Below are 24,873 nucleotides of genomic sequence, written 5' to 3'. Positions count from 1 at the left end.
TCGACCAGGATTTCCAAAAGAGTTACTGAAAGGAAATGATTTGCATCGTTTCTGATTTGTTCTTCTGAGTATGTCTGAGTAACAGTATCTTTTCCAACACTGTTAACATTGTTAAACGGAGTCTCAGTATTTTTTGTTCCAAAATGAAATGGCGAAGGTCTGATTTGTTCTTCTAGGTGTTTCTGAGTAATATTACCTATTCGAAGATTGTTAACATTGTAATGGTCAAATGGAGTCAAAGTATTTTCTATTCCAAACGAAGATAAACGACAGAATACGGATTTATTCTCTTCAGGTAATTCATTGGATCTCCCTGACTTCTCGTCCTATTTACATGAATTGTTAGTTGACGTTTTTGATTCGAATTCATCTTCACTGGATGATTCTATCGATTTAGCGCCGCCTGAGGAATTTCCTGCCTCCGATTCACTAGGCGATTCATAATTCTGATGTACAATATTATTTTGAAACAAATTTTCCCTACTCCCAATACTGTGTGCAAACGGATCATGGATCCAACTTGGCTGTTTTGGGAACTATGTGGAAAGACTGGGTCTTCTGGTCTGTCATGGAAGTGATTTATTTTGTGATCTGCCATGTCTCCGTGGTCTACTTGCTGTCTCTGATTTGCTTGGCCTCCCCAAAGACTACTAAAAAGTGGAGGTTTCTTCCGAAATCCAACCACTAATCTGTAAGAGCAATTGCTTATTCCAATTCACACATAACAATCAGTATGAACCTCTTTAGACATACCAGAGAAATTCCGTTGTGCATTATGTTAACATATTTGACAGCTGACCAAGATTTGAATTAGAATTAGTCTTTAAATTTTGAAAAGTTTAAACAATCTTTACAAATTAGACGATGGACCCAGCCACAGAAGTTTGAAAAATTTCAATTTCATACTTTCAACAGAATTTCTCAAATCATGTAATTTAAGTTGAATTGTTACTTAGCCGGTTAATTAGTAGTGGTTCAAGTCAATCGGTGTTTCACTACACCTGACATCAATATTTATTATATGCATGTAATACGTTATACCCTATCTCTTTCATTCAAAATTTAAATTTACATTAATATTTCTTTTTAACTAACGAAAACGTCATGAAAAAGTAAACTGCAAATTGTTCTGCACTGTAAGATTCGCTGATAACAAAGTACTACTACTAATAGAAGATACTTCAAAAGAAATGGAGAGACAAAAATTGGAAACTCTTTAGAGGTAATACTAGCATAAAATAATGCATGCATTCTCGACAAAAAGGAAAAAAGACAGATTCTCGCCCTTTTCTTTAAAGTTAATATTCTATTAAAGGAAAACTGATTGAGGACACCTAGACAATATTCTGAGTCGGTTATCATTCAATGGGTGAAACATTTATTTCAAATGACGAAGAAAATTAGGACTATCATATTGCTCACCAACTAAAAGATCAAGAAGCCGCGGTAATGCAGTCCGTAAGGCATTTACCTGCCAGTTACGGGATCCGAGTTCAATTCCCAATACGGGAGGGAAATTTTTCTATTCTACTCTAGTTCCAAGCCAACTTCGAGGTTCACATTGCTTCTTTAAAAGGGGACCTGGGAAAGTAAAAGGACTGGGGCATGGAAGTCAAGCCAAGTAGCAAATCCAAAAAGTATGGAGCCTTTACCTCTACACACACACAATTCTTGGGCCCTTATGGCTTTCCGAAAGAGAGTGAAGCGACCTTTACTTCTTAACTAAAAGTTGACAAGAAAAAAACGGCAGAAAGATGGCTCGCACCAGATCTCGTGTACGAAAGGTTAGTATGCTAACCCAGGCTTTCTAAACTAGTTTTATATCACGACCAGAGCTCCATCGTAATTAAGCGGTTAGCGTACGCGCCTTTGACATGAGAGACCCAGGTTCGTTTCGAGGCGGGAGCTCATGTGCTTCAGATCCAACGTTAAGTTGTAGGTCTACGTCTCAGTAGCCTCGCTGCTGAAAGAGACGCTGAACTCAAAAAATCAAATCAATCGAATCATATCACAATCTACTTTCATCACACCCTATTTCCAGCGATCCTCATAAGAAAGTTCCGGTTTGTAATTAGTTTCTTAATTATTGATTATTATTGCTTACAAGTTGTATATATGTGTACGTAGGCTTTATTTTGAACCGTAGTTTAATACACAGTTATTAATGTATTTATATTTTTCTAGTATTTCAATATGCACTTAACCACCAGTTTCATTCTTCTCTTAATCCAATTGTGTTTTTAAATGATTCTTTAATAGTTTTAAAATTTTATTAAAAAGTTTTGCTGTATTTGACAGTAAGAGGGGATTTCAAAATAAGAAATTAAAAATAATCTAGAAAAAGAAATTCGCTACTAGATCCTAATTATTAGAGACCGGATCTTAGGCAAAATGCCTATTCTTTAATATTAAAGATATGATCAAAAATAACGTTTTAAATTTTATATGGGGGTTATAGTTTCTATTTAAGCCAATTTTATTTTGCCTATTTCACCCCTTACTGCCTAAATAGTTGCGTTAGTGCCTAATGTTGCGTATTTTATGTATTTTCTTCAAAATAAGCCCTCATTGGGAAAATATATAATTTACATAATATAAATAATACACACACATATATATTAGGTGTTTGTAAACACAAGCACATGGTACATTACAATATATATAATTAGAGATGCAAGGGCTCGGAAAAAACCGGCTTTTGGGCTTTTTTGAAAATTTTGCTTTAAACTGATAAAGCAGACTTTGTTTCGCTTCTCTACAACAAAAAACTCATTTAATTAGTGGTTGATGCAGATAATAATATGAAACCTCGAAAATAAACCATGAATTTCAAAAAGATTTTTTTTTAAATTCTTAACATATTTACATTATGAATTCCAAAGGATTAACCAATATATGTAATAATATTTTAACCTCTTATATGTAATAAGTACTTTAAAAAAATGATACACAAATAACTAGCAAAATTGTATGTAGTATTTTTACTTCAAAATATCACACACCCTCTTTTTGAAGCAACATTCAGAAAACCATGAGATAAATCTGCACATCAAGAGCTTCGTTTTGGGTGGTTCTGTACATTCTTGAAATTTTTCAGTTAAGTTTTAACTTTAATATACATTGTATGAATATTTCGAACAAATTTTTCACTGATTGATCACATATGTAATAATCTGTTACCACCTATCAGGTGCTTCGGATCTGCAAAATCGGTAAAAATTCTGTAATGCACTGACTGTTCCTTAAGCTTGTTCAGAATCGGGAAAGTATCGAATTTTCTGTTCATGAATCATATACATAATAGACGGTTCATATGAGCGTATAGTTTCCTAGGCTGTAGAATATATAACCACCATCACGGTTTACCCAGTCCTGAAGGTTTCTGGATTTTTAACAAGAAAATTCAACATATAGTTACGAAACTTTTTTTTTATATAAAATAAAAACTATGGAATACATTTAAAAAGAGTGGAAGAATCAATCACTCTTCCAATTCACAAGAAAGACGACAAAATTGATTTTAATAATTATCGAGGCATTTCTCTTAACATTCTATTAATAAGATTGACCCCATACGCAGATGAAATTATTGAAGATTATCAGTGTGGATTTAGTCGAAATCGACCAGATATTTACCATTCGACAAATACTCGGGAAAGAAATGGGAATATATTACCCAGTACATCAACTGCTATTGATTTTAGAAAGGCTTACAACTCGGTTAGGAGGGAAACATTGTACAACATTCTTACAGAATTGGAATACCGGAAAAGCTAGATTTATTAAGTGTTTAAATGAATCCCAGGGTAAAGTCCAAGTAAAAAAGTGGGAGCTTCCACGTCGAGATTGGCCTGAAACAAGGATATGCGTTATCGCCGTTATTATTCAGCTTTATTCCGGGGTACGCTATAAGGAAAATAAACGATAAGAACCAGGGCATAGAGTTGAATGGTATTCACCAGGTTATGGTGTATGCTGATGATGTAAATCTGATAGGAGAACAATCGAAAGAAATGCAGAGGCCTTATTAAACCCTTGGAGGGACATGAGCAAATGTAGAGAAATCTAAATACAAGGAAGTTCACAAGGATCGTAGTACGGCAAATTATGAATGCGTTAAAATATCAATTAATACTTTCGACACAGTGGATACTTTCAAATATCGTGAATCTGTCTTACCAGACCAAAATTATACCTACAAAGAAATTAAATGTCGACTGAAATCAGGAAATTCTTGTTATTATTCAGTTCAAAATATTTTGTCGTCGCGAATTCTGTCAAGGAATTTAAAACTTAAAATATATAAAATGATTATCATGCCTGTTATGCTTTATGGTTGTGAAGCATGGTCGCTTACGCTGAGGGAAGAACGCACACTGAAATTATTTGAGAATAAAATTCTGAGACGAATATTTGAACCTACGAAGAACGGGAATGGCGGAAACTTCAAAGGCGGAGGCGGAAAGGAAGAACTACATAATTTATACGGTTTACCAAACATCGTTAGAGTCATCAAATCTAGGAGGCTCAGGTGGGCAGGTCATGTAGCCAGAATGGAAGAAAGTAGGAACGCTTTCAAAGTTTTAACTGGAAATCCAATCGGGAAACGTCCATTAGGAAAACCTAGGCCCAGATGGGGGGGGACAATATTAAGATGGATCTAGCAGAAATAGGAATACAGAGTAAAAACTGGATTGAATTGGATAAGGACAGAAGTCAATGGAGAGCTTTTGTGGCCATAGAGAAAGAGAGAATATATTTAAGTTAAGCACAACTGCACAACAAACATGAGTGAGTGGTTAGTTGTCGTGCTTCTATCGTGAAGTCCGGGATTCAACCCCGCATTCGACCATTTTGACAAAAGTTTTTCTTAATTTCATCTATGAATGTAGAGACAGTGCGTGTACTGTGAGTCCTGGCTGACTTCCCTTCTAATCGTTTTTAAATCTTTGTTATCACTAATTACCAGCAGTGATGAATTTGCGAAGAGGGTTAGGGTGGGGATGTCTTTCGGATTGAAGCCTCTACCCCGAAATTACGGAATTTCTAAAACAAACTAAATATTAGTTTTGCCTTTATTCATAAACTTTAAGCTGTTCTCAAGTAAAAAATTAGGAATTTTTAGAAAAACTAAGCATTAATAAGAAAAGCCCCTCCCAAAATACTTTTCTAAATCCGCCACTGATTATCAGTATAAAATGGTCTTTAAGGTTGTATCTGAAAGATTATAGGTGAATATACAAACGAAACGAAATATTTGTAATGCCTGTACTCATAAACTTAAGCTCCTCTTACATAAAAGTTAGGAATTTTTAGAAAAAACAAACATTATTCAGAAAAAAACCCTCCCAAATATTTTTCTAAATCCGATACTGATTATTCTGATTCTATCAAATGGTATTCAGGGTTGTGTCCGGAAGATTATTGTTAAATCATTGCACAGCTACAGTATAACGAAAATGTGAAAGTACGTTCTGACAGATATATTGAAAAACGTACGCTCTGACGGACATATTGAAAAACATAGGTTTAATTATGTGCTAGAAGCTAGAGTACTAAGCTTTAAGAAGTGAAACACGGATGACTAAAAAGAAATGATCTAGAGAAGAAAAAAATGTCGATAATTCAGAAGTTAAAATAAAGTTAAATAGCTTCTAAAATTGTCCTCAAATACTACATACTTTATGTTTACTTTAATTCATAAACCATGTGTTCCATCCATCATGATGGTGAATTCCAGAGCGAAATATGGCATTTAGGTCATGGAATCTTATTTAAGTTTAGAATATACTATAAGAAAGCTATTTAAATAGAAAAATCATGAAAATGAAAAAAAGCCAAAATTTACAAAATTCTCGTTTTTTGCATCTCTATATATAATATATATATATATATGGAATACATGCCAAGCTTTGTTTTTATATATACAGAAAAGAAGACATTAACAAACAGTTATGTTATTCTTTGAACATTATCTATGACTTGAATCTATTTTTTAATTGTATTCAGTATTTTTCATTATTTCGAGTTACATTTTAGTGTCTATTTTACTGCCTATTTTTTTAAATTTTAAGTGCCTATTTGCCAGGTTTTTAATGCCTAAATATCCGGTCTCTACTAATTACATTTATCCTTTTCAACTCCATTCACAAGACCCAGGCTGACAAACCCTGTGCTAATCATTTAATTATTTGAAAACTGACAAAATTTGCCAAATCAACATTGAACGTCGTCGGACGTAACCTTAGAATAGAATAATACATAGGTTTAAAAAAGGCAATATATTAATCTGTTAATAATTCTTTTAAACGTAAAGACGAAGGCTGTTAGTGTTAGTATATCAGTGAGCTGTATTCGACAACAAGAATCTTGAAGAATAAAAGTACTCGTTTTTAAAGATTACTATCCTTCGACAGTTCTGAACCTATTACAAGATGTCATTATATATTTGAGTGATGTGAGGTGATTTTTCAGTACTTCGACCTACTGATGAAAACACATGTCACTGTCAAAACTGTATAGGACAAGAATCATAAATTGGTAGGTATAGCCTAATTATTTAAAAACATGTCAATTCAATTCCTTAAATCAGAAATAGCAGGGTATTTCATGAATCAAATAAATATCACAAGTGGAAAAGTGAAAAGCGGGCAACATGGTATCCATAGGTTAGTTCTCCGACGTTCTCGTTTTAACTTAATTTAGAATACAAGTGCCATACAAGTTCCGAGAATAACTCACCTGCAGCTCTTCCACCAAAGCTAAAAGTTGATTTGCCTTTTTAGCTCTCTCGTGGAAAGGTTCTTTGACGTGTTTTGCGAGCGGTGTCAGCCCTCCTTCCACTACCAGCGTCTGTCCACAAGATCCCACATAATGAACGAACAATGAACTCAAGGTGCTCGACGACAAAAACTGAAATACAAAATTAAGAAATAAATACCTAGTTATACCATAAATACTGTCACAAAGTTTGGAGTGGCGCTGTAAGCATCCGGAGTGGCACAGTGCTGCCATCTGTGTATAAAGCGGAAGATGCATCTAATAATAATAATAATAATAATAATAATAATGATAATAATAATAATAATAATAATAATAATAATAATAATAATAATAATAATAATATAAAAGATGTACTTAACGCCTGAAGGCAATTACAAAGTACAAATTGTTAATTTTATAATGGTGCAGAATGTGCTACATGTAAAGTAATTCTAACAACTAAGCATTACTCATGTTTTGTTCACGTACAGTCAAAAAGTACCAGATATAATAACAATCTTTACGCTTTATTAAGTAACATTTGGACGCATTTTTGTTTAAATATTGAGCATTTTAATTGAAATATGTCCAGACCCATAGAATGTATTTTATTGCCTCTATCACATATCCTATACAACGGAGAGTTTTTAGCTAAATTTGTTTTATTGTCAGGCATATAAAACATTTGTCTGAATCTCAGGTTTTGACGTGGGCAATAGAATGGTAATTTACCTAAGAAAGACATATTATACTCTTGGTTATCAATAAGTTTTTTCAAGTGCAATACACATTGAATAAACCTTCTATCCTCCAGTGACAAAAGCTGAAACCTCCTGAGAAGTATATTGTAAGATACATAACGAGTTGGTATATTATCAATTTTATAACTAATATATTTTAACATTTTCTTTTGTACCTTTTCTATTTATTGCTTTGGTTTTTGGTAGAATGGTTCCCAAATTATAGAAGCGTACTTTAATTTTGTTCTAACAAAAGAGTTATATAATGTTAATATTGTTTTTGTTTTTAAAATGACAGCACGACCGTTTAATAAATCCAAACATTTTAAACGCCTCATTTGTTTTGATATTCATATGATATGTAAACTTTAGATTTGCATCAAACCATACTCTCAGATCCCTGACAACTTCTTTCCTCTCCAGTACTTGATTCCCTATAATATATTTAAATATAACAGGTTTCTTTGTGATTGAAAATGTTACAACACTGCATTTTGAAATATTTTCAAATTTGCTTCTTTCACACCATTCACTCAACCTCACCAGATCTCTCTGTAATTTTTCACAATCATCTCTTGTAGAAATTTGTTTGTATAATTTAGTATCATCAGCAAACATTAGACACGAAGAATATTGGAACTCTTCAGGTAAATCGTTTATAATAATTAAAAATAGTAAAGGCCCTAAATTGGATCATTGGGGTACTCCAGAATATACAGAATATTGTTTAGATTTACAATTGTTATATGTTACATATTGGATTCTGTTGCTTAAATATGACTTAAATAGTCGGATTAATTCATTTGAAATACCAAATCTTTTAATCTTTTTAGGAAGTATTTCATGATTAATCAAATCAAAGGCTCGCTTAAAATCTGTATACACTACATCAATTTGAGACCTTACGTTAAGAGCTTCATTAATTGCTTGACTTATATTCAACAAATTTGTTACTATTGATCTGTTATGTCTAAAACCAGATTGTGAATCAGAGAGATATCGTAAAACGTGATTAAACAGATGTTTACAAATTACTGATTCGAATATTTTAGCTGGAGAAGAAATCAAACTTATCGGCCTATGATCTTTTATTAATTTTACAGGATTAATTTTGGGAACTGGACATATTGCTGATATTTTAAATTTTGCAGTAAAATAACACTGAGTGATAGACAGATTAAATATGTAGGTCAATGGATTAACAAAAAATTCCTTACAACCTTTAAAAATGTAAGATGGTATACCATCATTACTAATTGACCTTTTACCTTTCATTTTGTCAATAGCTTCGATTACTTCTGTTTCAGTGATCCTATTCAGTAACATTGTATCTACAATCGAAGAAACATCATTCAGAAAAATATCAGATAGTTTAATATTAGGTAGTTCAGAACTATATACTGATTGAAAATGCTTAGCAAAAGCTTCGCATTTCAATTTATTGTCAGCAATTTTTTCTTTGTTATATTCAAGTATTGATTGATTTATGTTTGAAGATTTTTTCTTATTAATATAGTTCCAAAACTTCCTAGGTTCCCTTACGATTTGCTCTTCTATTGCGTTGTTATAATCACGAAAAACTACTTCAATACTATTTTTTACTTGTGATCTTAGTGTAACAAATTGCATGTAACTGTTAATCTGAGTAAAGTCTTGATTTTTTAAATTTCTTCCTATAACATTCTTTCTTCTTTAACATTTTTATTATTTCAGGAGTAAACCAGGTTGGATATGAACGTTTCCTCTTTATATTTTTAGGTGTACATTCATTGAAAACTCCATATAATTCAGAATAGAAAAACTCGACACAATTATCAATATCCTTAATCTGATACAAGGAATCCCATTTCTTACGTCTTCCATTTCATTTCATGTCTTACAGTTTTTATAAAACGGAATACTAATATTCAAACATGGGATATGACGATCTGGTTGAACAAAATGAACATCAGATTCAAGAACTTCAACGTGTAATACATTAGTAAATAATCTAAAATTCTATTGTTTAGATTTCTTACTTTATTGATTTGTGAGAAATTTAAAAAATTTACTTTATGTAAGACATTGTTCTCCAAATTAGGCAAATTTAAAAAATAGTTACCATCCAAATAAAGCGCCAAATTTAAATCTCCTATAATAAAAAAATTTTGAGATAATGTTAGTTCATTAAAGCTTTCAATATTTCGAAAAAAAAAAAATTGAATACAATTCTTCTGAACTATGTGGCGGGAAATACACTATACAAACATATATACATCTTAAATCTGATAACTGAATTTTTACCCACAAATCCTCATTATCTGGCAATTCAAATCTTTTTATTCTTTCAGAGATATAATTATTGTGAACAGCTAAGAGAACACCACCTCCATCTTTCATATTACTACGCTCTAGGTTGTGATCTTTTCTATAGACCAAATATTTATCATCAAACAACTCATTATTAAATATTTCATGTCTTAGCCATGATTCAGTAATGGCAACACAATCAAAATTAAACATGGTAGAGCTTAGGTAAAATTCGTTAATTTTAGTTTTTAACCCATTCACATTCTGGTAATATATATATCAAACGTACTTTTAACTACTGCCATCTTAAATTATAGCCTACATATTTCAAGATTACACTGGAATAGAATTTGGAAATCCTGGTACATCATCTTCAGTTTTAATAATCATAACCTAACTAGTTTCGTTTCTCCTAATTAAAATTTGTCCATTGCCATTTACCCAACAGTATATAGGCTGTGTATTTCTTGCAGCTGTTCTAGCTTTCCAAAATAATTGCTTATTTTTAGGAGTTAAATTTACATTCACAAATATTCTACTATCATTACTTCCAGATACTAAATTATTACTAACTAAACCCATATTTCTTCTAGTCAACCACCTATCTCTCACTGTGCGCGTTGTAAATTGTACAATTATTGCTTTTGGTTTATTTTTACCGTTTGATAATCGGTGAACAACATCAATATCTTCCTCCCCACATTTTATTCTTAATTTTTGAGCCATATCGATTACAACTTCCTTTAAATTTTCACCAGTACGCTCCTGTATACCATGAATTTCAATATTTTTATTACGTCCATACTGATTAAGATCATTTATTTCCACATCTTGTAATTTTAATTGCTTTTTCAATTCTATGTTTTCTGCTTTTAGCTTGGCTATATCCTTATCCCGTTGAATATTGCCCTTTATCTCTAGTTCAAGTTTCTTTAACAATTCATCGTGTTGATTAGACATAAATTGAACACTAGCTGTTAATTGAGCTATTTGAGCACAGAGTTCCTCAAGCTTCATTCCTATATCAGAAGGATTCAAAGATTTTTCATCCAATTTTAAGGATGTACTTTTGTTAATTAGCATTGACTCAGTTGCGCTCGGTGGTACAGTTTTTGTAATTACTACCTCTCTCGGATTAGAACCACTACAATTTCTACACACCCATTCCTTTATAATACCCGTCTGCTTCATGTCCGTATATTTCTCCACAGATATTTTGTAACACACTATATGAAATAATTTATTGCAATTCTTTTTTGAATACTGTAGTGCGTCATCATAACGACTAACTTTTGAATTACAAATTGTACAAGAAGACATTGTGATCGCACTACTGTATTAAATATATTTAAATCGGGATTCAAAATGGCGTCAAAGTTTACGTATGGTTCCTGCTTATCAAAGAATTTGGCACTAGTACACTGATTCTCAATAACCAATTTGAACCGCATATAACAGTATATTTATACTATACAGCACACTATGTTAATTATACTTATATCGGGATCCAAAATGGCGGCAAGTGTTAATAGTGGTTACTGCTAATCATCACAGGGATGGTTACTGTTACTGCACACTAATTTTCCATTACACAGGGATTCGGAGAAGTAAAAACACATAAGTAATATGTTGTATGCTATATACAGTACTAATACTGAGATTGAATCACAGAAATAGTATTTAGTAAAGGAAAATAAAACTTCAGTAATGTATTAGATTCAACTTCTAGCATATAACTTCAACTCACTTGTTGAAGATAATTTCACTATTGCAATAACAGACACAGCTTTGTTCAGTTCTTTGTTCACATTTGTAACTAAACGCCTAAACTGGATAATTATTCACTTCTATCACCTACAGATGGTATTATCACAATCACTAACTATTCATATTCATGTCGCTGTCTTCAAATGAGTTGAAAAATCAGTAGAACTTTTTAAATTAAATTATTTGCAGAGAGCACTCACTCAACACATCCACCTTGCACCGCAGGTATACGTATAGTGTGTGTTTGACTGTTCATGACATGCGGTGATATTGTACTGAGTTCTGATGAAGTGGGGCGATTACGAAAATCGTGTAGCAGTAATTGCATTACACAAGATCGGGAAGACAGTAGGTGAGATTTTTAACCTCCTGAAACCCCTAGAAATCAGCAAGAGCGCCAGATATGCGCCATACAGCGATAAACCGAGATTGGAACGGCAGCTGACCGCGCAAGGAGTGGCAGACCACGAACGGTGCGAACCCAGCAGGTCCAGAAAGTAGTCGCAGCAAGAATTCGAAGAAATCCTGTTCGAACACAAAGTGTGATGGCTGCTGAGATGAACATCAGTAGAAATGCCATGTCTTGTGTGCTCAGGAATGATCTACATCTACGGGCGTGTAAGAGGCGGACTGGTCAATTTCTGACCCAAATATTAATGTCGCAGAGGGTCCTTAAATCAAAGAGACTGTTGCGGCGTTACGCCAACAATTTGCAAGAACACGGATCAGATTCTGTTCACTGACGAAAAGGTGTTCATAATTGAGCAGACCTACAATACCCAAAATGACCGTGTGTATGCCACGTCATCTACTGCAGCTGCTGAGGCAGCTCCAAGGGTTCAGAGGGCACATCATTCTGCCTCAGTGATGGTATGGTGGGGAGTGAGCTACTTAGGCACAACCCAGCTGCATTTTTGCGAACAAGGTGTTAAAACATCTGCCAAGGTGTACCAGGACACACGGCATCCATCTGTCGACAGTCTGAAACAATCTTTGACCCGAGCAGTGAACAATTTTCCCATGGACGTGGTGCGTAATGCCATTGACCAATGGCCGGACAGACTTCGTGCCTGCATCAAGGTCAAGGGGGGACATTTCGAAAAATGATTAGTGTGTCAGGTGTACAACATATCAATGTAAAACATGACCAAAATAAATTGCCTTGGTGTTAATACTCTCTGTGTTATTCACATTCAAACTTGTGACAGCATTTATGATATAACTAGGTAAATAAATAAATACTCACTTTATTAATTATGTAATAAATACAGCGTATTTAGTCGTTGTGATAAAATTCCTTTTCACTTTAGGTTACTTACGAATTTGTTGTTTCCGTAACCACTGATAACATTTCAAGCAACGATAATTGATTCTGATAACATTGAATAATTCTGTGCTAAGAAAGAGTTCATCTATCCACTGGCAATTGATTAATATGATCATGAGCAAGTCAGGGTTTCCAAATTAAGTTAAAATAAATTCTATGGCATTATTAGCATATGACGAAAGTAATGTTCAAAGATGAGACATAACAATCGATAGATATCATTGACCTAAACAATATGATATGGGTTAAGTGTAAATCGCCATGCGTAGTTTTCGGGAAAATCAACAAAAACTTATTTTCAGTAAAACTAAAAAATTGATGAGAACCACGCTACCTATTAAGAAACTTGATACCTTCATTAAGCTGTTCATTTCATTATAGTATTAGCAAGATAACAGTATGGTTAATAAAATACAAAATAATAATAATAATAATAATAATAATAATAATAATAATGATAATAATAATAATAAAATCTTTCCGTTTAACGGGGTCTCATTATTATACCTTTTAGGTAAGGGAGACGGATGATTACGGCAAGCAAATGATTATGGAAGAATTGGTGGAATGATAATGTAGGAGGAAGCAGGAGTACTCCGAAAAACATACGGACACGATGTTGTCTACCACAAACTTACTTAGGGGCCGCGGTGACTCAGTGATAGAGCGTTCACCTTTGATGCATAGGGTCCCTGTTTCGATCACAGCTCGCGCCCTGTGAACTTTGTGGTGGACAAACACCATGTGCGTGGGTTTTCTCGGGGTTCTCGTTTCCTTCCACTTTCGAGCTTCTTCGCGGCTAAGCGTTTAGCGTAAGCGCCTTTGGCGTGGGAGACCCGGGTTCGATTTCCGGCGGGAGCTCATGTGGTTCGGATTCCACGTTAATCAGTAGGTCCACGTCTCGTATAGCCTTGCTGCTGAACGGGACGTTAAACTGAAAATCAACTCAACTCCTCCTACTTTCTTCATTCCACCATTTCACTCATTGCTCGTCTTCTTTAGCCTATCCGGCATAAATGTGGGACATAAAAGTTAAAATTTTCATTTCATTTTTTCACAAACTTATTTGGTCGGGGATCAAACCAGAGACCACACACACAAAAAATAAGTGCTCTACCACTGAGCTACTGCTGTACCACTGAGAATTTTTTATATCTTAAATCTCCTGCCATTTGTATCTGACCAACAAGGGCGCTGATCCTGGGAGGCCGGGCGCCCCAATGCTCATATGAACCCCCATGTATTTTTATGAATGTGTTTTTATTGTTATATGTATTTTATATCAAAATACAATATTTGGCATAATTTGAAATCAATTTGTCTTAACATCCTCTTATATGCCTTCTTAGACCCTTTTCTGCAACCAAACACACATCTGAATGGCCCCTCCCCAAAGTTAAGGAGAAATCGACGCCCTTGCTGACCCGTTCTATACGTTCAATTATGTTAAAGCTACAGCTTTTGGAAATTTAAGCTTTTAAAAAATGCATTAGCCAAAAAGAAAGAAGATATAGAATACAGTCTGTTTTACTTCATGTAATGAATTATTAGTATAGAGGCTTATACACATTTTTCTCAATACCATTAATAACAGTTAGAGAATATTACTTACCCTTAGTACGGCAGCTTCTGGATTAAGCGCAATAGTGTACATAAGCATAGCTCCTTCATTGTCTGATATGCTATCATCCCCGTTGTCATCGAAAGCTTCCTCCAAAGCCGCCGTGAATTTAGAAGTGGGGCACAATATTAACCTGCAACAGGAAATAAATAAAAAGGTTCCACAATAAGCATTAAACTGACTTTATTACTACACGAAGCATTTGTATTCGAATGTAGCTTTGAATGAACTATATACTGAACTAGATGGAGGATCTACCTGACCTAATTAATATGCGTACTTTCTTCACAAAAGGGTTCATATTTCACATAAGAATTCCATACCATTTTCAATTATGCACTTAAGTACTTATATGATAGAATTAGTTGTATTATGTATCTCTCTTTCTCTCTCCCTCTGTACCTAAAGAATCCTTTCCTCACGACTATTTTACTATAATATTTTAGTTTTTTTTTTATTATTATTTTTTGTCCAGTATACTATTTACTTGTGTTCATTATAACTCGATATCTGATTAGAACTTGTACTGTTAAAATTTCAATAAACGAGTATTTAACTATTCGAACCATAAAATTAATCATTGAAAAGCTAAATCTTATTACGATCCTAATTCGAAAATTAACTTCCGTTTGGCTGTAAATAAATTAAAAAAAAAATATTTTTACATTAGATACATCTTTACAAAGATATTTTTACATTTTTACTTACATCTGAAAAGTAAAGCTGTCCTCTATTTTTCAGCACAGTCGCCATGTAAATTCAAGCTCCTTCATAGCATTTCACCAACTTACAAATCCTATCTTCATAAAATTTGGTCACCTGGAAATTTAACCAACCTGCCACAGCGTTTTGAAGATCCCCGTCGTCAGGGAACTGCTGTACGTCTAGCCACTTGCTCATGTGAGTGAACAAATGAAAATCAGAGGAAGGCAAGTCCAGGTCGTACAGGAGATGATCAAACACATCCTATTTGAATTGGTGCGAAAGGGTTTGTGTTTGCTAAGCACTATGAAGGCGAGCGTTGTCATACAAAAACACAACCCGAGATGTCATCGGCAGCAACTTTATTCTGGATGACTCTTCTCAATTTCTTCAAAGTACTAAAGTAAACATCACAATTGGCTGTTGTGCCACTTTCCATGAATTCGACAAGCAAGTTTCCCTTAGCATCGTCCTGAAACAAGATGGCAATAACCTTCCTCGTTGACAAAGTTTGACGGATTTCCCTAGGTTGTTTGGCAATGTGGTATGACCACATGCCATGACTGTTGTCTCAGTGTTCACATACGATACCCAAGTCTCGTTGCAAGTCACTATTATGTTCAAATACTCCTCCTCTTCTCTCTCGTACCGTGAAAAAAAGTCTAAGATCTTTCCCATTCGATTGATGTTGCATATCTCCGTTACTCACCGTGCACAGAACTTCCGGTGACTACCTCGTACAAAACAGCCCAAAAATGTTCGGAATTGCTTAGAAAGTTCCGAGATTCTGAATCGACGGTTCTCATGAACTTCGTCGTCAATCTTCTTGACGAGATCATCACTACTACAGAAAGCCTACCACTTCTTGGTTAATCATGAATGTTTTCTTCCTTCTTTGAAAAAACTGGCCCACTTACGCACAGCTTCTTCACTCATAAGTTTGGACCGTATAAAGTACACAATTCACGATGAATATGTGTAGCTGTCAATATTTTTCCTAATGAAATATCACTCCACGTACCTCAAATTTGGCGAGATTTTCTATAACAGCACACATTTTGTGACGTTATAACCATGACACGTGCGGCAATACAATACTCTCACTAGCACAGATGGAAGTTGAGTGTGAATAGTTCCACGAATATAGTATATGAAGTACTATATATTATATTTCAACAGTATATATAATTTAACGTTCCATAATTATTGACGAGGCTAAGGGAAACGGTGATGATGAGATAATAGTGGAATGACGAAAGTAGCAGGAAACAGGAGAACTACGAGAAAACCCACGCAGACAATGTCTGTCACCCACAAAATCTACCCGGCAGGAGCTCGGATCAAATCAGGGACCCTATGCGTCAGAGTAGGGACTGTAGTAGTCACGTCCAGGACTGCATCCAAGCTTAAAAAGGTTACACAACGTACTGATATGATCCTTCAGTCCGCACATTCAGCCCATTCGTGTAGGATTCTGTATGCATGCTTGTGTAAAATGTATAACTTATAGGATGTGTGTATAAAATTTTATTCACGTGAGACCATGATTTCGGATGTTCATTTCTTATTTTCTGCCAATATGAATATAAAAAGAAGGCTAACGTCAAAAAATAAAATAAGCACACTAAAGAGTTTCTTCATACGTTTTAATTTTTTTAAGTACAGAAAGGGCAGATTTTTTCACTCCAAATACATGAAAAAAAAAAAGGTCTTAAATACACAATGGAAAAACTGTTTATTGCGCTTTCCAAATTAACGAAACAAAGTGCACTATAGCTAACCAATAAAAAATACACCAACTTAAGTATTAGGTTATCTTAACACTTGGTAAAAACTTAGGTGGACGAAGCAAACAATACCGCATATTGTGATACACTGATTACTGAATATACCATCTTACTACATAATAATTATCCCATTAGTACAAGAGTTGTTCAAGATTGACCGCGACTTTTATTTCTTCAGAGGAAACATATAACACGAGAAACACCAAACTATGTGAACTTTTCAAAGTATTCTCCGTGCGCGTCGAGGCATCGTTGCCATCGTTGCCATCAGCTCTCTGATTCTTTTGGCGTAGAAAGAACTTGGTTGTTGTCGTAGCCACTGTAGGACATAGTTCCGCAGTGCTTCATCTGTCGTGAATTTCTTCCCTCCCAGATGGTCTTTAAGAGGTGCAAACAAATGATAATCATTGGGGGCTAAATCTGGACTGTAGGGAGATGTTGCAGAACTTCCCAGCGTATTTCGGCAAGAGTTGTTGTCACATTGGCAGTGTGAGGGCAGGCATTGCCATGGAGAAGAATGACATTTCCAGACATCCCAGGTCTTTTTTGGCGAATGGACTTTCGTACAGCACCACTCAACAATGTGGAGTAATACTGGGCATTAATTGTGCTCCCTCTGACCAGAAAATCAAGAAAATCCCTTTATATCCCAGAAGACACTTGCCATGATCTTTCAGGCGGACGGTTGCGTTTTGCTTTTCTTGGGCGGCGGGAAATCTTTATGCCGCCACTCCATGCTGCTTCTTTTGGTCTCTGGGGTTGAATTGTGCAACCATGTTTCATCACACGCGATGATGGATTGCAACAATTCATCACCTTCGGCTCAAAACCGATTCAGAAGCTGTTCACAGACCGTCATGCGTGTCCACTTCTGATCAAATGTCAGCTGGCGGGGAACCCACCTTCCGCAGATTTTGCGGAAGCGTAAGTGGTCGTGAATGATTGTCTCAACACTCCCGACACTGATATTCAACTCGGCAGCAATATCCCGCACTATTACTCGCCGGTTCTCAAGAATCATTTGCTCAACACGTGCGATATTCACTGGTGTGACTGCAGTCGGGCGAATGTGTAGATGCGCTTCATTTGCCACAAGCTCCCGTCCTTCGCGAAACTGTTCACACCATTCGTACACTCTTGTCCGTGACATCGTTTGTTCACCATACTGTGCTTGAAATCCTCTGAAAATCTCAGCTGGTTGAGCTTTCTTCTTTACAAGAAATTTGATTACACACTGCTGCTCCACAGATACACTGCTTGCCGCCATGTTCGCTGCAACTGCTGCGCATTCGCCAAATACATCATGCCGGGCGCTAGTTACTCGAGAACGAATACATTATGTCACACGCAAATTTCATCATAATCCGGCTATTCATCTATTATTTACGTACGAAAATCCCGGTCAACCTTGAACGACCCTTGTAGAGAAATAAAAAAGAAGAATGTATGGTAACAGTAAATATACAGGAAATCATGCGTTATTACTTACGGAATATCACCGTGAGCTCTTCCAGCTACTATGTTAATCTTCGAAATGTCTTTCCTAAAGTGTTCATTGTATTGGTATAAAAAAGACTCACGAAACGACTTCTTCACATTACACTGTATAACACTCGACGTATTTAAGCAAATAATTTCATGAAAATGTTTTATTAATGCAGGAGAAATAGATTTAACAAGTATCTTATCACGATTTCCTGAGAATCCATTGTAGACTGTTTTTTCACGGTCTTTACGAGGAGAAACAAAAGATTTGCTAGTTATAGTCATTGAACCAGATACAAAGTCCTGGCACACATCTTCGCCGAAACAGAGAGGACACATTTCTTTCTGAAATATAGCTTTTATTTCCTTCCATGACGCCACACTCTCGCCATATTTCAGGATAGGATTAGAATCAATTTCTATCAACCCTACATTCACTTCTTCGAACATATTCTCAGTCTTTGCCTGTGAATTTGTTCCATCTTTCTTCACATAGCTCAAAATATAAATAAGTAAATATATTATGAATAGAAATCCTAAACACCCAACAACAAATGATTTGGGGAAAAGGCCGCGACGTGCAGAGCGCATTATAATGTACACAGATACAAATTGCTGTTCTCAACAGGCAATTATTACGGTTTATTATTTCTCTTCTAAATCTCTATGTCAGGATATGCCGTCCATGTTATCAAGACTCATTTTCTAGAGTATGAACCTGAAAAGAAAGAAACTTTAAGTCATAGATCGTGTAACTAATACTTCTTTTGTACAAAATTTCTCATTATCTTCTACATTATGTAAGTTAAGGTCATTCCATATGAACTTACCAAATTTGAAACTGAAATGTGGGTCATAATGTTTTAAATTGTCTTCAAATTTTGTACATGTGTTGTGGTACTCAAACATAACACACCTGTAAAATTTTACAATTCTACCTCAAAGGGGACTGCTGTAGGAGACATTCGAAATTTGGGGGTTTTGTGCAAAAAAACACCTAAGTTCGCCTTCGACTTAAAGTACTGAAACCGCTAGATCTCTGGAGATATTGAAGCTATTTGAAAATGGTTTTCACTAAAACAATCTTGGAATTTGTAGCATTTAAAACATTATAGTAATGAACTTCTCAAGTGAGGTTAAGCATATGAATTTCACCATCAAAGAGAAAAAAAGAAAAAATGTCAAAATTTGGCAATTATTTCTGAAAAATCCCACCTAACACCAACCTCAAATTTTCGAAATAAGTAGCTCTGGTGTTCCTCTTTAACATATAGAAAAATTAGGAGGGTGATTTTTGGTATGTTCAAGAAAAACAAATTATGAAAATGTAAGTTGAGGGCGGATTTAGGCACTTTTCTCACAAAACTCCCAAATTTCCAATGACTGTTTCAATTTTCCATGTTGAAAATGTTTATAATTGTGAAGACTGAGGTGACGGAATAAATGAATTGTGCCAGAAATCTGATACTTCAAGTACCATTGCAGAAAGGACTCAGATTCTGTCATTAGTTTCAAAATCATGGACGACTATGAAAACTGTTGAAACACTTCAAACAACCGAGCATCTCGTTCGTAAAGCCCAGATCAGAAAGGAGCAAGGTATTTTAGCCAAATCTGGTTCTAAAAAGGGACATAGTATTCCTGCAAACACCTTTAATTGAGTCACAGAATTTTACAACAGTGATGAAGTGCCCTGAAATGCTGGATTCAGTGTCAGTAAGCATATGAATTTCACCATCAAAGAAAGAAAAGAAGAAAAAGTAATGTCAAAATTTTTCGATTATTTCTGAAAAAGGTCCACCTAACATCAACCTCAAATTTTCAGAGTAAATAGCTCTGGTATCCCTGTTTATCATATAAAAAAATTAGGTGGGTGTTTTTTGATATGTTGAAGGAAAAAAATAATTAAAATCTCATATTATTTAATTTTCTAGTAATACGACTTGCATGGCTAAGTATGTTCCTTTGCAATGGTTGATGATTCTTATGAAAATAGTAATAATAATAATAATAATAATAATAATAATAATAATAATAATAATAATAATAATAATAATAATAATAATAATAATAATAATAAATAGTAGAAACTCTTCCCGAAATGTAATTTATAAAGCTATTTTAAAACAATATGTGTCCATTACGCAATATATATAGTACTCTTTGATTTAAAAAAGAAACACTGAACAATAGTGAACTATCGTTATATAATACACAAATAACATTTGCATGTTTGGTTGATTGTAAACGATTTGAAATATTGAGCCTAAGATTTCTTATCACAAATTTCAGAAGGTCTTCTCAGTAGCTAGAATTTTTTCTTCAGAAATGCTGTAATTTCTGCCAGTACCAGTTGAAATACTGAGTACTCAATATTAATGATGCACTTTTTGTTTGGAATCCAGCATGTGTCAGGTGTTTTTGGCCTGAAAAACATTTTCTTGGGTCTATGGGGATGAAGGAAATTCACATTAGTTACGATGTTCCTGTGAATTCTCAACTATTTTTCCAATCCGCCATTTCTCTTCAGAAATGCACGCAATAAATTGCTCACATGAAAAATTAATGTCTCTCGTCTCTTCTCAAGTATTTACAGTGAATGTTGTCTTTGAAGAAGAATGTTGTTGTCTGACTTCAAGTTTCAACAGGCTGATGTGTTCATAATGATGAAATTCACGCGTCCCTTGCAACGCTATGGCTTTTCCAGTCTCTTTTGAAGCATTGGACGAAGGTTTCCAACATATTCCAGCATAAAACAGCGTTTGGTTATAGTTTGACAAAATTCGAAGAAATCGGCAACAGTAACAATCCTGTCATCCAGTGGCTTCTGTAAACTAGCTTGTCTCGCTAGACATTTCAGCGTCTCACCTATGTCATCGCAAACACTTTTGCCGTGGCTTGTGCCAAATAGTTCCACTCACAAGTGAGTCCAAAATCACTCATGCAGGCATAAGTTGACGGGCTGCTGACCCATCTCCAAAGTAGATAACGTGTTTAATCTGGGGAAAAACATCGTTAACATACGGACGTGTGCAAATTATTAGACTAAAGTTCGAAAAATGAAGAACCTTAAATACAATTTCAAATAACTCTGTATTCTGCTGCGTTCTTTCACCATGTTACAACCTGTTAGTATTTTGTAAGCATTTCTTTCGATTTTATTATCATTTTATATGCTTTTCATTAACTTTGCACAATTATTTTTCACTTCCACATAGCGATGCCACATTCTGAAAAGTGCTGCGATGAGATCAATCTTGGTGGTTATCCTTTCTCTCTTCATTTTCTTCCAAACAATAGCCCACAAATTTTCGATAGGGTTTAAGTTGGGATTATTTCCTGGTCATGGTAGAACCTGAATACCATTTCCCCTCAAAAAGTTAGTTATAGTCCTTGCTTCATGGCATGGAGCCCCATCATGCATAAAAACAAATTTCCCATCCGGAAAACTTTCCTTCATTTGTGGGATAAGTCTGCCAGGACCATACACTGACATACAGCTCCAGACCATGACTGATGTTGGGTGCTTCACTATTTGGGAAACACAGTTTAGAGAAAATGTTTCATCTGACGTCCTGTGAACGTATTGGTTATTTTCCTCACTTATGGAAAATATTGATTCATCAGAGAAACATACCTGGAAATAGTATAATGTGTCTCAGTCTATTTACTTTAAATTGTATCACAATATCATACAACAAACATCATATTCAGATAAGCAACTGCTCCCGTAAATCTTGTACAATAAAGTTAAACAAATTTTCAAGTGTACAACACACCAAAGATGCCCAAATTGACAAAATATACAGGATAAATATGTAATGCTTGGTACCTTACCTTGCTCCAATCATCCATGAATCTATTTTTCATTTCCTTTCCTCATTCCAACCTCTTCCTTGCCATTGCTGGGACTAATTTCGCCTCTCTGTGGGGCCTTCGCGCTGGTAAGCCCGCTACACATAACTGTCTTCTCACTACAGACGGAGATATGTCATTTCCGTACGCCTTTAACTGATTTGACAAATCCTTGCTAGTGGCTCTTCTATTGGATTTGGTCATCTGTAGTAGCTTCCTTTGAACACGAGGGCTGATTTTCGGTTTACGCCCACATGTACCTGAACAGTTTTGCGTGTATGACTCACCGAGCTTCAACGCCCAACTCATTCGACTGACTGTTTTTTGAGAAATAGACAGTTTTCTAGCTATTTCTTGCTGTGTGTGACGCTTTTCTTTCACAAGACACTCAGTTAATGCAATTTTACGTGGCGATAAGTCTTTGGTTTTGCCCATAACTATCACTTCCACTAAACCTCCGAATATAGAAAAGAAATTTTAATATTTTTAGCTGAAGGTCTGTGCAACAAAGTAACACTAAAGAAAGCAAAAATTCACGTGTCTTGTACCTAATACACATAAAAATATTATTTGGAACACTAAAAATATAATAACTACAAAGCAAATTTAGTACGACGTATATAGAAAGGACTAATTCCAGTTCATGTGCTAATATAAGTATACAATGATGAAGTTCTTTACCACTATTGCCAGTTTCTTACCATTGCTACCACTAAGGAATAAAAAGAATCATTACTTTCTATTCTCAGGGTACGCATAAAGTCCACAATATACTTTAGCTTCAGAAAATACGAACTGTATACAATACAAATGGGAAAAAAATTCATCGAAAATCCTGAAAAATTGACCTTTAGTCTAATAATTTGCACACGTCTGTACTTCAAAAGAATAACTTGGGAAGCATAAAATGTAACTGTATCGTGCTTTAACATATTACTGACACAACATAATGAAACATTTGATAACATAAATTACAAGATATCTTAGAATGTTGCATTTAAAAAGATTAGAATGTTGCAGAGTTGAGTAGAATGTTGGTCCAGTGCTATCTTGAAACTTTATCTTGAATAATACAGGAGTAGTTTTCAGCAAAATCAACTATAATAACATGATTTGTCATCCAAAGTCTCTATTGGTATATCTGAAGTAGAAGTTCTGGGGTTTGGCTAAGTGATGCTGCGCTAATTTATCATTTTTTTCCTACCAAAATTTAAATGAAGTTGTCTGTATCTTTAATCATTACCTCCATTTGGGTTCTGTCAGTTTGAACCCATTGTTTGTACTTGTATCTTCTGAGTGAGCCAGTTCTTTTAATGCCCCGAACGAGATACTCGGTTGTTTGAAGTGTTTCAACAGTTTTCATAGTCGTCCACGATTTTTGAACTAATGACAGAATCTGAGTTCTTTCAGCAATGATACTTGAAGTATCAGATTTCTGGCACAATTCATTTATTCAGTCACCTCAGTCTTCACAATTATAAACATTTTCAAGATAGAAAATTGAAACAGTCATTGGAAATTTGTGCAAAAAGTGCCTAAATCCGCCCTCAACTTACATTGTGTCATAATTTGTTTCTCTTGAACATACCAAAAATCACCCTCCTAATTTTTCTATATGTTAAAGAGGAACACCAGAGCTACTTATTTCGCAAATTTAATTGCCAAATTTTGACATTATTTTTTCTTCTTTTTTTTCTCCTTGATGGTGAAATTCATATGCTTAACCTCACTTGGAAAGTTCATTACTATACTGTTTTAAATGCTACAAATTCTAAGATTGTTTTAGGGGAAACCATTTTCAAATAGCTTCAATATCTCCAGAGATCTAGCGGTTTCAGTACTTTAAGTCCAAGGCGGACTTAGGTGTTTTTTGCACAAAACCCCCAAATTTCGAATGGTTTCTACACCAGTCCCCTTTGAGGTAAAGCTGTAAAATTTTACAATTGTGCTATGTTTGGATACAAGATTTGTACAAAATTTGAAGAAAATCTAAAACACATGAGCCACCTTGATTTGTTGATTTCATATGGAATAGCCCGTTAATATGATGTAATCATGGTATGACAGTGGTTCCCAACCTTTTTTGACTGATGACACACTTTTCCACGACATCGCAATATTCTTTTTTTAAATTTTTAATAATAATAATAATAATAATAATAATAATAATAATAATAATAATAATAATAATAATAATAATAATAATAATAATAATAATAATAATAATAATATAATAATAATAATAATAATGTAAGCCTAACAGTTAATATACAGAAGTGACTCTGTGTAGCAATGAGCATTGTTACTGCCGCTGGAAATGCTGAACGATACAGTTTGTCTCAGTATTTATTTTAACTAATTATGAAACACCCTATGATTTCTAAATACTAAAATTTCGTGACCCCTCTATGGGACTGTGCAACACTCTAGTCGGGAACCACTGCTCTATGAGTGTACTCCTTTCCAGATACAAAAGAACTTCAAATTTACATAAGAATAAAGCTATAACTCACACGAACTAAAACATAGGAAATCTTC

General features: G+C 34.6%; 1 protein-coding gene across 5 annotated transcripts in view; it reads right to left on the bottom strand.

Moving 5' to 3' along the window:
* The window catches only part of LOC145668096 (divergent protein kinase domain 2A-like), a 73,811-nt gene that overhangs the window by 28,641 nt on the left and 20,297 nt on the right, over nt 1-24,873 (bottom strand). For 4 of the 5 annotated variants that reach the window (XM_081735617.1, XM_081735615.1, XM_081735616.1 and 1 more), the window contains 3 exons: nt 18,485-19,198; nt 14,498-14,639; nt 6,742-6,912 (listed from right to left, as the gene is read on the bottom strand). In XM_081735617.1, the coding sequence (XP_081591743.1) occupies nt 6,742-6,912; nt 14,498-14,639; nt 18,485-19,071 (900 nt within the window). In that variant the 5' untranslated portion in view covers nt 19,072-19,198. Of the gene's footprint in view, nt 1-6,741; nt 6,913-14,497; nt 14,640-18,484; nt 19,199-22,317; nt 22,795-24,873 lie in introns of those variants that run through there. The other variant, XM_081735619.1, reaches the window with a different exon arrangement.

The sequence above is a fragment of the Thermobia domestica genome, chromosome 13 (genome assembly GCF_964235325.1).
Source record: "Thermobia domestica chromosome 13, izTheDome1.hap1.1, whole genome shotgun sequence".
NCBI classification, from domain to species: domain Eukaryota; kingdom Metazoa; phylum Arthropoda; class Insecta; order Zygentoma; family Lepismatidae; genus Thermobia; species Thermobia domestica.
This window is presented reverse-complemented; position numbering and strand designations above follow the sequence as displayed.